A 17,098-nucleotide genomic window follows, 5' to 3' on the forward strand; every position below is an offset into this window, starting at 1 on the left:
AAGATGATGTGAGAATGAAAGGAAAGGAAAAGGGAAAGGGAAAGGGAAAGGGAAAGGGAAAGGGAAGACACAAACAGTACCTCCCAACAAATTTTAAAGGTTACAATCTAGCAAAAAAGAAGCAATTGAAAATTAGCATCTCATAAGAAGAATTATCAAACTAATTACAGGTGCTACTCCTGCAAAAGTTGGAAAGCAAAAACCTAAACCAAAGGAAATGCTTTGTCCTTACAGCACACTCATTGCATGTAGCATCCATCAGAAGTCCCAGACTCGGGAGCACCTACAACAGAGTCTTTTGTAGCTGCCCCTGGGGCAGTATTGACCATTGCTGATGATGGGTAAAAAGACCAAGAATCACAGAATGGTAGGGTTTGGAAGGGACCTCTGGAGATCATCTTGTCCAACCCCCCTACTTGAGCAAGAACACCTAGGGCAGGGGGCACAGGACCGCATCCAGGTGAGTTTTGAACATTTCCACAACCTCTCTGGGCAGCCTGTTCCACTGCTCTGGCACCCTCACAGGAAAGAAGTTTTTCTTCATATTGAGGTGGAAATTCCCGTGTTCCAGCTTGTGCCCATTGCCCCTTGTCCTCTTGTTGGGCACCACTGAAAAGAGTCCAGCCCCATCCTCTTGACACCCACCCTTCAGATATTTATAAGTCAGTCTTCTCTTCTCCAGGCTGAACAAACCCAAGTCTCTCAGCCTTTCCTCATAAGGGAGATGCTCCAGCCCCCTGATCATCTTGGTAGCTCTCTGCTGAACTTGCTCAAGCAGTTCTGCATCCTTCTTGAACTGGGGGGTCCAGAACTGGACACAGTACTCCAGATGTGGTCTCACCAGGGCAGAGTAGAGGGGGAGGATAAACTCCCTCGACCTGCCGGTCACACTCCTTTTAATGCATCCCAGGATACCCTTGGCCTTCTTGGCCACAAGGGCACATTGCTGGCTCAGGGTCAGCTTGCTGTCCACCAGCACTCCCAGATCCTTCTCAGCAGAGCTGCTTTCCAGCAGGTCAACCCCCAACCTGTACTGGTGCATAGGGTTGTTCCTCCCCAGGTGCAGGACCTTGCACTTGCTCTTGTTAAACTTCATCAGGTTCCCCTCAGCCCAGCTCTCCAGCCTGTCCAGGTCTCACTGGATGGCAGCACAGCCTTCTGGCGTATCAGCCACTCCTCCCAGCTTGGTATTGTCAGCGAACTTGCTAATCATGTGCATTATCAGAGTTTCCCATTTACCCCCATTCATTGCTCCTCTGACACCTCAGCTGTGTCAATCCAGTTCCTTAGTTTTCCTTACTCTCAATTCAACAAATGTCTACACCAAATTGGAATTAAATCCGAATTGATGCACAAAAGTGCAGACAGCAGGCTAGCCAGGGCAGCAGGCAAATTGGTGCAGGGGAGCTAAGCATCCAGTTTGCTTCTTGGATGGGTTTTCCAAACAATGCTGAGCCATGCGATGCTGTTGCTACCCTGCCAATAGTGTCTGAGATGGCTACACTGGGACTAGCTCAGCCATTTGTATAGCTCATTGCAGTAATATATCCAGGGGCCAAATGCTTTACCATTTATTGTTCTAATGTCTTAATTAAAAGAATGGGTGAGTTTTCTGTATGATTTTGCAGACATGTTCTCTCTGAGAAATGAGCAAGGTAAACAGCTGGCAGCTGATACATGCCTGGAAACATGGTTCCCTAAGTTGAATATAACATTCCTAGTGCAGCTGCACCAGAAAGAAAAAAACCGAACCCTATTGTCTGGCAACTCCATGCTGTATGTCTTCAAAAATGCATCCAATCCATGTTGACCTTTTTCACATTGTAAATTCATGCCTAGTTTTCTGCTTACTCTCACCCCTAGATCTTTTGGTATTATTGGTTCTAAAGTTTCAGTCTTTTATGGAATATGTTGGCTTCTGATTTTATTATTGTAAAAGATTTAATTTTACCAAGAAGAATCTCATTTTCTTATTTTCCTCCCATTCCTAATCTCTGTATTGCTGCTTCAAATTGACTTATATTCAAACCCCTTCTGGCATTTATTTCCTCCCTGACTAAAGTCATCAACGAATACAATCACTACAAAGACTGGTCTGATCTTCATTAATTTTCCAAATACCCTCAGGGAAAACAACTCTCAGCAGACTTGAAAACATGTAACATAATAACCAGCTAAACATACCTATTATACTAGAAATACTATCTCAGAAAAGGTTATTTTCCTGTCTCTGTTCTTGATTTACAAATTTATGTGCAGAAGTCATTCTAAACATTTCTTAAATACACAGGTTTCATTTCCAGCAGTAGCAGAATGCTATGATACGACACAGGGAACATTAAACTGCTTGTTACAAGTGGTCTCTTAAGTTGAAAACATATGCTTTGATTATTTTCAAAATACTTATTAAATGTTAGAAAGAATATATTTCTTTCCTCATTAAAAAATGATTTTGGAAACTTTTCAGGTCATTCTCTGGCAACCTGTTGAGGTTCAAAACATCAAGAAGGACAGGGAAGTCCATTTCTATGCCAGGGCATCCAGCATAAGTAGCATAAAAGCTCAGTTAAGGCAACTGACCATCCAACATAGGTATGTATTTTTTATTTGTTGTCATGAATGTTGTTTAAAGTTGTTTGTCATTTATTTAACAGGAGGTTGTGCTCTTTTTTTGTTATTCAGAGTCTTAATGGAAGATGTTCAAGGACTTATTGAAAAACAGACTATCAATGATACAGTCAACCCACGCAGATCTTCATCATATTACGAAAACTACCATTCGATGAAAGAAGTAAGATTTCTTTGTTGTAATCCTTTGTAGATTCAAGGGGGGAAATTTGTCTCATGGCTGAGAATGGAGATAGGGAAAGAAATCAACAGGTAAATAATTACCATTGTATTGCTCAACCACTGAGAGTGGTGTTTACTGTAATGCCTTCATAGAGAAAGAAAGAAGCACCAGAAAAAATCTCATGTATTGCCTCAATCTGCCATCTAAATGCAGTCAATACAGAAGAAAAATGAAGTCACAAAACAACATATAAATATTTAGAACATGAAATGAATAATAATTTAACGAAATAGAACTAAAGAGGAATTTCAGTAATATACTCAGACTGTATTGTGACTGTATCTTGCTGTTTGTTTTAAGAGAAATTAAAGTCAGGCAAGTGGGCTGAATTGCTAGTTTTTCTTTCCCATCAGCAAAAGAGGCAGGGTTTTGGGAGGAAGAGTGAATTTAAGTCTAGACCACTTTCAGAGATGAAAGAAAACAATAGGGGGAAGAAGTATTTACTAACTCCATTCTTGCAGATATATCGTTGGATGGAAGAAGTAGTGAGAGTCCATTCTGACCTCCTCCAGAAAATATATATTGGATCATCATATGAAAAACGACCACTTTATGTTCTGAAGGTACATCTGTGACTTACTGCAAAAACTTTCCAAGTACCAATGTAAGCAAGTGATGGGGTTTGGCCAGAACACTTTCTTTTAGATATACTTATACGCATATTTTTGTGTTCTTTAGAAGCTTCCTAAGTTCTTCTAGAAAGGTGCATTACCTTTGCAAAGGCATTTGACCACATTAGGTTCCTTGCTGGGTCACAGAAGTTACCACATCTAGGCCAAGAAATACCAGCAGGGTGGTTACCCTCCTCTGTTGACTATGAAGCCAATCTAGTTTGTTTCCCTGAATAGTTGGTGATCTACCCACTTGACCTCAGGTCTTGCTGTATAGTCTTGGTGTCTATGTTAGGAGCTTGCTGCAAGCAGTCTGAATGTGGCTCTCTGACTGCATGCGAACATAACTGACAGAAGTATCCTGGCCCGGGATCAGTCTAAGCTCTCCCTACAAGACAGATGCTTCTTCTTCTGTCTTGGCTACCCTTTTCACTTCTACTTTTATGTGGTACACTTTACAACGGTGACATTTTAATACAATTTCTCTTTTGTCAGCTTTCTAAAAGCCAGCAGAAATCCAAAAATGCCATATGGATTGACTGTGGTATCCACGCCAGAGAATGGATTTCTCCTGCTTTTTGCCTATGGTTCATAGGCCATGTGAGTGATAATCACATCTTATTACCATTTTCAAAAAATCTTTATGCCATTTACCTTCTCCTATGTACCCTAAGGTCCATCAAGTCTTAACCCATTTACTTCCACAACACCAACACGAGATTTGCGTCTAAGCTGCATATGTAGCAGTGAGTGTGTGTGCATGTATGTGTGTCAGTAGACAGAGGGGTGTGTGAGAGAGAGAGAAGGTCATATGGATCAAATGCAAAAGAGCTCAGATGTATTCTCAAGTATGAAAGAAACTTCAAAGTATGTGCAGCAAATTCAACAGACATTTACCGTTATGAACAGTTGGGGATGGAGAGGGCATGCCAGGAAAAGCAAGTATTTGGTTATCTACTAGGGCGAAGTCTATACTGCCACAAGGAATTATCTTGGCTCTGGGTCATGCCATACACGGTGCCTCACGCCATATTATTCCAGCTAGTACTGCCTGGAGTAGATCAGAGGACACCCAGAACAAGCTCAAGCTCTCCTACAACACTTGGCTTTTCCCTACATGCCTTCCTAAAGCAACAGATACCCCACGCTTGTGTGCTCCAGGCATGGCATGGCTCCACACCAGCATGCATACCAGCAATCTCTTCTTAGCACTTGCTGTGACGTGTCACCTGCTGCTGTGTCTGCTGCCACTGCTTCTCTGCCTCCTGCCTCTGCATTTTCTATTTGTGCTCCTGCTTTTTACTGGACCTGCCTCATTCTTTGAATGAGGCCACCCAAGCCACCTTCTTCTGAAGGTACCATCCATGCTAGACACACTCTCATTTCAGACCTCTAGAACATGGCCAACAATTGCCATCCACAGACATAGTACCAGTTGTCATGGTTTTAGCTGGGATAGAGTTAATTTTCTTCACTCTAGCTGGCATAGTGCTGTGCTTGGAACATAGCATGAAAAAAATGTTGAGATAACACACAGATGTTTTGGCTGTTGCTGGGTAGCGCTTGTACTAGTCAAGGACATTTCCAGCCTCCCATGCTCTGCTGGGTGCACAAGAAGCCGGGAGGGGAGGGGGCACAGCTAAGAGAGCGGATTCAAACTGACCAAAGGGATATTCCATAACATGTAACGTCATGCCCAGTATGGTAACGGGGAGGAGCTGGCCGGGGGAGGGAGGCAGCAATCGTGGCTCAGGGACGGGCAGTGTCGGTCGGCGGGTGGTGAGCGGCTGTATCATTTGTGTTTCTGTGGGTTTTTTTACCTTTTTTTTTCCTTCCGCTTCCATTTTATTATATTAACGTTGTTGTCATTATTATAATAATCATTATTATAATTATTATTTTATTGTAATTATTAAACTGTTCTTATCTCAACCCACAAGTTCTTTTGCTCTTCCGATTCTCTTCCCCAACCCCAGGGGTGGGGGGGAGTGAGCGAGCGGCTGCGTGGTGTTTACTTGCCAGCTGAGGCTGAACCACGACAGTCAGTTTTGGCACCCAATGTGGGGCACGAAGGGTTTGAGATAATAACAGTTGCAGGTCACAGCATTGATTCATCTGCTCTCAATATTAGTTTGTCCAGTCTTTACCAAGCCGATTGTAAAGTACATGTTAAAAATTGCTGTTGGTTTTTGCAGTTTGCTGTGCTCTGCAGTGATTAGAGATATTTTGCCTAGGAGATTTGTTATTAAAACACTGGCCTTGACCGTTATCGGTTATTTAGGTCTTGCATGGAAGCCGTTACTGTATTTCAGCTACCACCTCATGGAGACAATTAGCAATTATACCTCCTCCTATGAGAGGTTTTTTATGGAGGCAATACAGAATGGCACCTTAGCTACCATCTTATATAATGTCTTCTCCTTCATTACAAAAACTTTTCAGTATGTTGAACATCCTTGGGTAGTCAAGATACATCTGTTGGTATTGCTTTGGCAGGTGGTGTCAGTTCTGTCTAAGGTTAATAAGCAAGTTAAGAATATAATGCAGAGATCTGCCCCAAGGCTTGATAGCTATGCGTGGCAGGGTATGTGGGACAGTATGGGCAAATGCCTAAGACGGTGGGCACCCCCTGTGATGTGGGACTTCACCCTGAACAAGTGCAGAATCCTGAAAAGTTAGTAGAATATTTGGAGGAAGTATGTTGTCACCCTGGCAATTCCAGAGAGATACAAATCACTGCCATGTGCTGGGGCCTGGCTCATGCCTATCGAGCCCTATTTAACACTATTCAGTACCCCCAAGGGGAAGAGAAGGTCTCTGGATCTAAAAAGACAAAGACAAGGAAAGCAACAAGCACTGTGGCCACTCAAACCCCCATGACAGACACTGCAGCTACTCCAACCCCAGTGCCAAGCGCTGCAGCTAAACCAGAGGACCAACCTGTGCCAGTATCAGTCACCCCTACAGTCGAGAAGAAATCTTTGAAGAGAAAGTCAACTAATTTAGAAAGAGATTATGAGGAACCAGGGCCATCACAAGAAGAGCAGGAGGAAGAGGAAGAATGTGTACAAGAAATGGAAACTACCCGATCCCTATCCTTGAGCGAGTTGCAGGATATACGGAAAGATTTTGGGCGTCATTCAGGTGAGCATGTGATCACCTGGCTGCTCCGATGCTGGGATAATGGGGCCAGTAGCCTGGAATTAGAGGGGAAGGAAGGCAAACAACTGGGATCCCTCTCTAGGGAAGGGGGCGTTGATAAAACAATTGGAAAAGGAACACAAGCCCTCAGCCTCTGGAGGCGACTCCTGTCCGGAGTGAGAGAAAGGTACCCCTTCAAAGAAGATATTGTATTTCGCCTAGGAAAATGGATGACCATGGAGAAAGGCATCCAGTATCTAAGGGAATTAGCTGTGCTTGAGGTGATTTATGGTGACCTGGACGATCAATGGTCATCCAAAGATCCAGATGAAGCCGAGTGCACACGACCCATGTGGCGGAAGTTTGTACGGAGCGCACCATCCTCATATGCAAACTCATTGGCAGTGATGTCCTGGAAAGGTGACAGGACACGAACGGTGGCGGAGGTGACTGATAGACTCCGGGAGTATGAAGCAAATCTCTCTTCCTCGCTCGTCTCTGCTGTTGAGAAACTATCCCAAGAGGTCCAGCAACTCAAAGAAGATAGGTCCTACTCCCCACCAGTACAGACCAGTATCTCAGCCATTAGGAGTAAGCGTCCTTTGGCTCAAGAGAAGTGATACACACGACAGGGCACCCTATGGTTTTACCTGCATGACCACGGACAGAACAAGAACTAACAGTGCAGCAGTGATGGAACGAGGACTGACTTCAGCATGCAACAATCCAACACCACAAACAGCACCTCTCTGAAAGACTCTAACAATAGATGAAACCCAAAGTCATGGACTAAATGAACTCAATGGACACTTCACAGATATTTTACAGGGGTGGTCCATAGACTAGGGGAATGATAAATGAAATCTGTATATCCTGTTAGAGGATGAGAAGGCGGGTAGGGATTATTGAAATTGTATTGGATAGTATGGGACCTGAGCATGATGTAAATGATATGGAATAAGGGGTGGATACTGTCATGGTTTTAGCTGGGATAGAGTTAATTTTCTTCACTCTAGCTGGCATAGTGCTGTGCTTGGAACATAGCATGAAAAAAATGTTGAGATAACACACAGATGTGTTGGCTGTTGCTGGGTAGCGCTTGTACTAGTCAAGGACATGTCTAGCTTCCCATGCTCTGCTGGGTGCACAAGAAGCCGGGAGGGGAGGGGGCACAGCTAAGAGAGCGGATTCAAACTGACCAAAGGGATATTCCATATCATGTAATGTCATGCCCAGTATGGTAACGGGGAGGAGCTGGCCAGGGGAGGGAGGCAGCAATCGCGGCTCAGGGACGGGCAGCGTCGGTCGGCGGGTGGTGAGCGGCTGTATCGTTTGTGTTTCTGTGGGTTTTTTTCCCTTTTTTTTCCTTCCGCTTCCATTTTATATTAACGTTGTTGTCATTATTATAATAATCATTATTATAATTATTATTTTATTGTAATTATTAAACTGTGCTTAACCCACAAGTTCTTTTGCTCTTCCGATTCTCTTCCCCAACCCCAGGGGTGGGGGGGAGTGAGCAAGTGGCTGTGTGGTGTTTACTTGCCAGCTGGGGCTGAACCACGACACATTTCATGGAAAATAATAAACTAATGATGGGATGAGACTGTAGCATGGGCTTTGTCCAACCAGCCTTGATGTGCAGCTGCAGACCAATGGTCACATCTGATCTTTAATATTTTTAATATCTACACTGGTCAGGATAGTGAACAAAGGTACACTAAAGGATACAACATCCACGGTTTACACCTGGATCTTAACATATGTTGCCTTGGTCTTTTTTAATTTAGGGCATCTCTGTTCAACTCATTATGCTGAGCTGCTAGCCCAGTTCCTAGTATGGACCAGGAAAAGGCTCCTACGACCTTTCTAGCCCAGACAAGGGTGCCCAGCTTGCTCAGTTACTGTCCTGAGATATTATTTATTGTCCTTCTTTCACAAAAGCAAATTTCACAGTAAAATAAATTAGATGGGATTGAGACTTCACAATCACAATCACAATCACCAGTACTGCACCCAGAGAAACAACATAGATGAGTCCTGGAAACATGAATTATGGTTTGGCCATGATGGAACTAAATAATGATGATGATGATAATAATAATCATCATCATCATCATCAAAAATGTGTTTATTTCTGTCCTCAGTCACAACTATAAAACCTCAGTGACTATAACATTTGAAAGGAGATTGCAGGCGTTAGGGACAGATACAGCTGAACATACCCTGTGACCCACTGATAATCCCAGCCTTCGAGATTCCCTTGGAGAGAAATGCATTTGCCCTTTTCATGCTGCTCCAAATAATTACCAGCTGTGCTGTCACTTTGCCAGTACATGTCCCTGCAGCGTTTTTCAGAAGCAACAAGCTGAACATTTAGGTTCTCCATCCCCTTGATCTAATTTACGTGTTTTAAATTCAAATTTTATTTCTGTATCACTTCATGAAGTAACATTTTAAAACCTGACATTAATACACAGCTGCACACACACATTAATATCACTAGCTCTCTCTAGCAAATCCTAGGCATTCTTTACAATGGGTCCACTCTTTGCCATTTAATTTTATCATTAAGATTGTAGAAAGATTGACATTTCTCATTTAGTCACAGAAAGTACATTGCCTGAGGAAAACGAGGAAGGATTTAAAATGAAAGAAGGAGGTTTAAGTAAGGCATAAAGGAAAAAAGATATTATTGAGGACTTAGTTTATTCTAATAGTAACAAAACCACTTATCTAGGTTAAAATTTATCCCTGTGTCGTGGACCAACAACCAGGTTAGGCATCACTAAAGCCTTGAAAATAGGCTGTGAGGCAAAATTAGCAATGTAGATCTTACTGGCTCTTGGCATACAAGTGTATTGAACTCACAATGCAACCAGAAGAAATAATGTTATGTACAGCTGCCATTTGAAATGTTACTTGTTATTTTTGTGCTTGCTTTATTTTATGCTACTTTTGTGGTACGCTGGGTGGGAGGGGGGGTTCCTATCACTTATACAAGCAACAAAATCTCAAGCTTTCCTTTTAATAGGCATCAACTCTATCTCATAACCACCTATTAATATTAAAGGACTGCACTGTATCTGATTGACTGTATCCATTCGATTCCTACCCTCTCCCTGGCACTTCTAACCAAAGAGCTACTTTGCTATATAGCAATTTCTGTGATGTGATGTGCCTCTACCAGGAGGTAGAGTGGTCTGATAATTGCACAATTATTTTACACGTGCCATCAGGTGCCTTTCTAGGAAGGTAAGAAAACCACAATTATGAATGCCTTTAATAAGTTTCCCCTGTGCTTTATAGGCAATCCATGTGCGTGAGAGAGATCAGACCATGACAACACTTCTGGAGCACTTTGATTTCTACGTCATGCCTGTGGTGAATGTGGATGGCTATGAGTACACGTGGAGCCATCCCTCTGTATGTAGAGCTTTTTTTGACAGGCTGTGACATGTACTGATGTGCTATTTGTTGGATCTATCAGTGTGCATGCTTAGGGCATCATTTCCTTCCTGGAATCACACGCCCCAAACTCTTTATCTGTGCTTGGAATTTCTGCATCTCTGCCCTATTTAAACCACAGTACTGCAGCTAATTAATTGGCATTTGACCCACAGTACCTTTGTGTCTTCCAAGCTTCTGGAAATGCATTTATAAATGACAGAATCTCATCCTGGGCTTTCAGTACTTCCAGATGTCATGGAACGCCTGTGTCAGCCTTCAGCAGCAAGGTTACAAATACTGGCACAGTCCAGCACAAGCTGAATAGCATGCTGCATCACATAGAGCACAGCCGATTACTCACTCTCTCCTCCTGCAAGGTAGCCCCGTTCTCTGAGTACTTTTTGTTTCAGATAAATGAAGATACAACAGGTGTCTTTTGTCCAGGATTTTATTTATTGGTTGGAAATTCCAAGCTGTTGAGATGGTTCTTTGAGTTTTAGATCCTTCACTCAAGTTTAAAAAAAAATAATCTCCTCCACTTTTTTACTCGCTCAATCTCCAACCCAGCTTGGCTCATATTTTGATAACTATGCATATACACCTCAACCGCTGCACACCAAATTTCCAACTTTCCCCATGCTGTCAGTAATGCGTATGGAAAGGTTGGGCTTGGACTGCTGAACTCACACATCTGGCCAAACTGTGTGTCTTCTCCCCTTCTTCCACAGTCCAAATCCATTGAAATCAGACGAGATGTGTCCACTTATCCTACCCAATATTTCCTTTCCAGCCTCACTGGCAATCAGATTGCGGTTTTATAATCTTCCTTGGTTTTTTGCTTCTTCATTTGCCCATGACCTGTAGAGGCGCAAGTGGGAAGTCGCATTTAACTAACCAGTGAGATTGCTTTCCTCAGCTTTTTCCCTGAACATGGCTTGTGTGCCTCTTTCCATAGAATCGTCTGTGGAGAAAGAGCCGCTCATCGCATGGTAACAGCAAGTGCATCGGTACTGACATGAACAGGAATTTTGATGCACAGTGGTGTGGTATGACATCATTTCCTTCCTATTGTACCCCTGCCTCACTTTTAGCCTTTAAAATTCTTTATTTTTAAGACATTTTCATTTACCATTTCACAAAGTTGATATAAAGACAAATGCAGCTGAATATCTGCCACGAACCAGTGAGCACTTCCCCAGCTTGGGACACTTATTGCTGGACTCAGGATATTTCCTCCCCAGATGCCACACTGGGGACTAACCTCTTCCTAGTACAATGACAAGAGAGAGGGTCACTGTGACACACCTGGTGCAGGCTGCTGGTGGGAAGGGGGAAAGAGGGAAGAGGTGGCCCTTCCCTAGCTGATGAAGACGTTTTGGCTCTCAGTGTTTGTTCTCAAGGCTATACCACATTTACTTACCTACAGGTACTTCAGCACTTGACAGGTTTTTAATAGTCTGCAGAATATCTATCTTAAAATGTTACCCTAGAGATCAGATCTGGCTTCACTCAGAACTGACACTAACATCCTGTACAACTTTCAGTCGTTTTAGTCCACTGCTAAACTGAGAATAAAAATGTTTGTTTACCATCCATGGCTATTATACAGAGAAAAACATACTTTTTAAAAAAAAAAGTAAGGCACAACACTATGAAGATGGGGACCAAATACATAGATTTAAAAAAATATTCAATATGAATATGTCCTAAAAAACAGGACTTGGAGAACTCTGAAGGAATAACAGCAAAAAAAACCTATGTGATACAGATAATGTAGTGCACGTAACATAATGTAGTGCATTCAACCTGTCAAGCACTTTTGGTGTTAAACAACTTCTGAAGTGGAGGAATGATTGTACTTTACAAAGAGCAGAAGAATACAGATAGTTTAGAAGGTGCTTCCTCTCTACGTGATGTACACCACCTTACGGGGCAAAATCAGATCTTACTTGAGTAACAAGGGAAGTATTCATAGTGTTTTCAGCCACGCCACGCTCCTCTCTTAGACATGGTTGAAAACACAGAAGAAAGAAGCCTCAGCACCTTGCAGGGTCATTGGAGAGAAAAAACTGTACAGATGAATCTAAGCACCGAAGTCAGGTGCTTACAATAACTTAAACAGATGATTGTAAGGATGTCTCTAGGTTTCTACTTTTTGTAGTCATAGTCAGTAAAATGCTGAAAAACAAAATCCTATTTTTTGTAGTTAGCATAAAAATATTGTATATACTGATTCAGATACATCAGGAACTGATAGCAATGGTTGAACAGATTTGATCCAGAATATATTAACTGCAGAATCTCCATTATTGCTGTAGCTGTGTGAAACACCAGGAGTTCAACAGGATCCTCAGAAGAACCAAGCTGGAGTTTTATCACTTTATAATATTGTTGTAATTCTTATTAGCTCTGTCAGTTGAATACAATAACACAACTGTGTTCATGCAAAATGACCACAAATTCATGGGAACCTGCAATTTTATCTTTATTCACATACTTTTAACCAGAGAAGAGTTCTTGTCAGGGGTGCCAAATGTTCAGGCTTCCACTGGCTTTAGATTTGCTTGCAAATACACTGTGTGCCACCGCAAAATTCCAGGTTTTAGATCTATGCATTTAATTAGAAATGTAACGCCATGTTTATCTGTTTTTCCTCTTTAGCAGCTCGGATAACAACTTTATGAACTTTATGAACAAAGCCCTCATGGTTTTTATGAAAAGCAAAATATACTAAATGCATTGATACCTTATGCTTTTCTTTTATACTAATAAAAAGCAAAACTACTCCACTAAAAGCAGTGCACTAACTTGGAATTTGGTCTGTGGAACTAAATCTGATTGGAACGCAGACTTCAATTTTTCTCCACATTTTCCGTATCATTTCCTTAGCTGGCTGTTCTCAGTATGATCAAGAATTTAGGAAAGCACACAGAACATTCATCCAAGATTGCCAGCCAACAGATTCCTCATTGCCTTTTTCCTTAGACAGTACTCATTTCTGTGCAAAACAGAACAGTGTAAAATTTTCATTTTGTCACTTTTGCATTGTTGCATATAGATGCCAGGAATTTTTTGTATTTTCATGTGTATGAATTTTCATGGACTGTCTGCAAAATCCCCCTTGAGTCAGAAACATTAAGGCTTATACATATATCCCAGAACATAAAGGTATCACAGCCCTCTCTGTCTCAGCACTCCTTGTTTCTGACCTCTCAGTCTGTATCTCCCAGACTCAGTGTCTCTGTCACCACTTCTTCCCACAGCCTGCTCTCTTCACTATATTATTTATGCTTGTTCTGCTGTGTCATACAAGGGTATAGGTCATCTGCGGATTTATTTTCAGCCACTCATATTTTAAAGTGGCTTGCAGTATCTGTGGAACAGTTGAATGCATGAAAATACAGGTTTATTCTTAATATCAACAGCCAGGTACCACCATATCACCTAGTCTTTCTGTCTATCACAACTACATTTCACCCAAGTACACCTGTATGGAGCCTTGCAACTTTTAATTAACTAAAACATATATATACACCAAACTTTTAAAGTGTTTTGGGGGTCTATACATGGTCCCCACTGCTTTGTGGCATGCTATAGATCTTCCCTAGATACCACTGGCACCAGAAGATGTTTCCTTCTCTCCTGTATCATATGATAATAGCGTGCATTGCCTGTACAGGACTGCTACTCTGCAGATGTAACTGGCATTATTGATTTCTGGAAGATGGACATCTGTTAAAGTGTCCCAATGCCCAGTGATGAAGAAAGTCTTGTGGGTGTTGAAGTATTCAGTGAGCTTTATTTCTATATAAGATTCAAGGATAAAATGTCCACCTAAACTACAGACAGTAGCAGAGGAAAAAAATTTACAAAATTTATTAAAACATGAAAACATTTAACTCTGAAGATCCCGGCTGCATCCAGAAAGTTATTTGGTCTTATTCTGAAGATAGCAAAAATGGTAAATCCTAGTTGTCTTATTGGTGACTTGTTTCAGTGCCTAGTCTCCCTCATTCTTAAAAACCTGCATTTTGATTAGTTTTTCTTCAACTTCCAGTTGGCAGTTTGCTTTCCTCTGAGATTAAATAATCACTTAGAACTGCTTTTTTCCTGCAGTACTTCCAGATTTTAAGAAGGGATCTCACAATCTTGTTCTTGATAAATTTAAATGGAACATAGTCATCCTCTCCTCTAAGACTTTGTATCCATTCTTTGATTAATTTTTTTTTTCTTCACCTTCTCCAATTTTTTCAAGAGTATAGTAGGTGAGAAATCCTAGTGGGCTCACGCCGGTTTCTACAAGCATAAGAGTTCTTTCCATAGCATGGTGGAGTCCACGATTTCTTGAGTATTAGCATCATACTCTGCTTTTTCATTAGACGATCAGAAATGCGGAAGGGAAGTTAAGGAGTTACACTGTGTGCTTTTTTATTACAGGGAAAGGAGCATCTCCCTTAGAATGTCAGGAGACATACTGTGGACCCTACCCAGAGTCTGAGCCTGAAGTGAAAGCAGTGGCTCGCTTTGTCAGAGATCACAAAGACATCATTAAAGCCTACATAACCATGCACTCTTACTCCCAGATGGTATTGTTTCCATATTCTTACACTATGGACAAAAGCAAAGACCATGATGAGCTGGTAAGTCTTCCCATCTCCTGAAGTTTCACATTTATTTCAGAACATCTTACCCTGCTTGTTTAGGCTTGTAATGCAGGAGTCACAGTGCTCTGAGGATCAAGAAATGAGATATCTGTTGATGTTCTTAAGAACTTGAAGTCTGGGCTGGTCTAGCAGTGTGTAAGTCAGCAAGCTTCTTCTGAAGACTATGGAAAAATGAAAATATTTGTTCCAGACCGATAACACGTCAACAACCCCTGACATGTTGAAGGTGCTGCTAAAAGAGCAGAGTCTGTTTTTTGGACACCTTGAAAAGATATTTGTGCAAATCCCTGATCATGTTGTACGGTTTACACAAATGCTGAAATTACTTGGATGTATAACTCTGAAAAATACCACCCACATACGTAACCAATGAGGTATTCTGGTGGACACTTGCCATTTTTATTAATGTTTTTGCTAGGGATACTTACTTAAAATAGTCTACTGGTAGGATGGAAAACATATACTGCTTATGCACGTTCCTGAGCCAACAAATCACATGGTAAAAACTCTCGTAGAAGACAGACATAGTTCAGAACACAAAAAGTAGCTGCTGCTTTTTTCCCATAAAAGTCTGGGTTTGTCTGGATCTGGAAGGGATATCCAGGATAAAATGGGATTTGCTAACACAGAGTAATCAAGCCATAAGAGTAGGTGGACGGCTGAGTCATATTCTTCTAATGCAAAGACATCAAATTCCCTAAAGCAAGGAATTCCCTTTCCCGCACTTTCTAGCCCACTTCTGGTGTCTCCTAAGCTCCAAGTGCTGAGGCAAAAAATTATTTTATTTGCAGCAAGGGCTCCTACCTAGCTGTAAAAGAGAAGCAGAAGTCATGTAAAGGTGACCACAAAGCAGGTTTGCAGGCTTTGGGATTTGCCATATGGGAAGACAGCGCATGTCTGAGGCAGACAGGTCATTTTGTATGCTATATGACATAAGGACAGAAAGTAGGAGAGTTTATAAAGATACAGGATTGACATTTGCACACACTGCTGTCGTTCTTGCTGTTTTTCAACCTCATGCATCTCCCATGCCACTTATTTTATTTTTTAAAACCATATTTTAAAAAATATTTTATTTCAAAAATAAAAGCTGTATAGATAAGAGGACTGTAAAAACTACATGATTAATGCACTGGAAGCATCCTACTTTGTTAGGCAAAGCCCACACAGTCCAATATGGCATTTCCATCGGTAACTAGTGCCAGTATGTTCAGAAGAAGAAATGAAAAAAAATCCAGTAATGTAAATACAGAACAAACTAACTCCGAACAACATATACTCTTATGCTGTCTTGGTTACTGTTGAATTTCCTGAAACAAACTGGTTTATATACTGCAATGAAAAAAAAATGCAGTTGTGAGTGGACAGTAATAATGCATTTGTGACTCCTGCCCTGTAAAGCAGAAAAAGATGCACTAATTCCAGGCATTTAAGTCTTCATAGCTTGAGAGTAGAATTCCCTCAATGAAAATATTTTTCTGCTGTTTTTGTCAATACTACATAAATCAACAGTGACTTAAATACTGTGGTGGAAAAGGAAAAATACGAGATAGGAGGGAACAAATGGTTTCACAACAGTTTGCTGCCTGAAGTGGTGGTAAGGTCCTATCTATGCTTTTTATCTAGCTACAGCAGAAATGCTATCTATAGCAGGGGCATATGCTGAAAATTGTAATCATGTTCTGTGGGTTTTCTAGAGCCTTTTATAAGAGTATTTAACTAAAGAAAGATCCAGAGTACTGTGTAAGTAAATCCTAACTGCATACATATTATCTATTATCACAAGACTATAAAGCTAACAATGTTTTGTTTAATTTCAGGAAAGTCTGGCAAAGAAAGCAGCTAAAGCTATAAAGAGAACAACAAGGAAAACTTACAGACTTGGTGCTGGTGCACAAACAATTTGTAAGTATGACTTTACTACAACAATAGGCATGGCATGACAGCATATCCTTGCAAGCATCAGAAAACAGCTTTTGAACAGAAAGCTGAAGTAAGGAGCGGCTGAGGGAGCTGGGGTTGTTTAGTCTGCAGAAGAGGAGGCTGAGAGGAGACCTTATTACTCTCTACAACTACCTGAAAGGAGGTTGTAGCGAGGCGGGGGATGGTCTCTTCTCCCTAGTAATCAAGCGATAGGATGAGAGGAAATGGCCTCAAGCTGTGCCAGGGGAAGTTTAGGTTGGATATTAGGAAAAACTTCTTCACCGAAAGGGTTGTCAAACATTGGAACAGGCTGCCCAGGGAGGTGGTGGAGTCTCCATCCCTGGAGGTATTTAAAAGAAGGGTAGATGTGGTGTTGAGGACATGGTTTAGTGGTGGACTTGGCAGTGATAGGTTAGTGGTTGGACTCGATGATCTTAAGGGTCTTTTCCAACCTTAAT

General features: G+C 41.5%; 1 protein-coding gene across 1 annotated transcript in view; it reads left to right on the forward strand.

The window, feature by feature from the left end:
* The window catches only part of CPB2 (carboxypeptidase B2), a 29,194-nt gene that overhangs the window by 11,778 nt on the left and 318 nt on the right, over window positions 1–17,098 (forward strand). Inside the window, exons 3-10 of the mRNA XM_075087243.1 lie at window positions 2,468–2,592; window positions 2,683–2,791; window positions 3,313–3,414; window positions 3,958–4,062; window positions 9,913–10,029; window positions 11,009–11,099; window positions 14,491–14,693; window positions 16,538–16,622. Coding sequence (XP_074943344.1) covers window positions 2,468–2,592; window positions 2,683–2,791; window positions 3,313–3,414; window positions 3,958–4,062; window positions 9,913–10,029; window positions 11,009–11,099; window positions 14,491–14,693; window positions 16,538–16,622 — 937 coding nt within the window. The remainder of the gene's footprint in view (window positions 1–2,467; window positions 2,593–2,682; window positions 2,792–3,312; window positions 3,415–3,957; window positions 4,063–9,912; window positions 10,030–11,008; window positions 11,100–14,490; window positions 14,694–16,537; window positions 16,623–17,098) is intronic.

This window comes from Phalacrocorax aristotelis, chromosome 1 (genome assembly GCF_949628215.1).
Source record: "Phalacrocorax aristotelis chromosome 1, bGulAri2.1, whole genome shotgun sequence".
Classification (NCBI taxonomy): domain Eukaryota; kingdom Metazoa; phylum Chordata; class Aves; order Suliformes; family Phalacrocoracidae; genus Phalacrocorax; species Phalacrocorax aristotelis.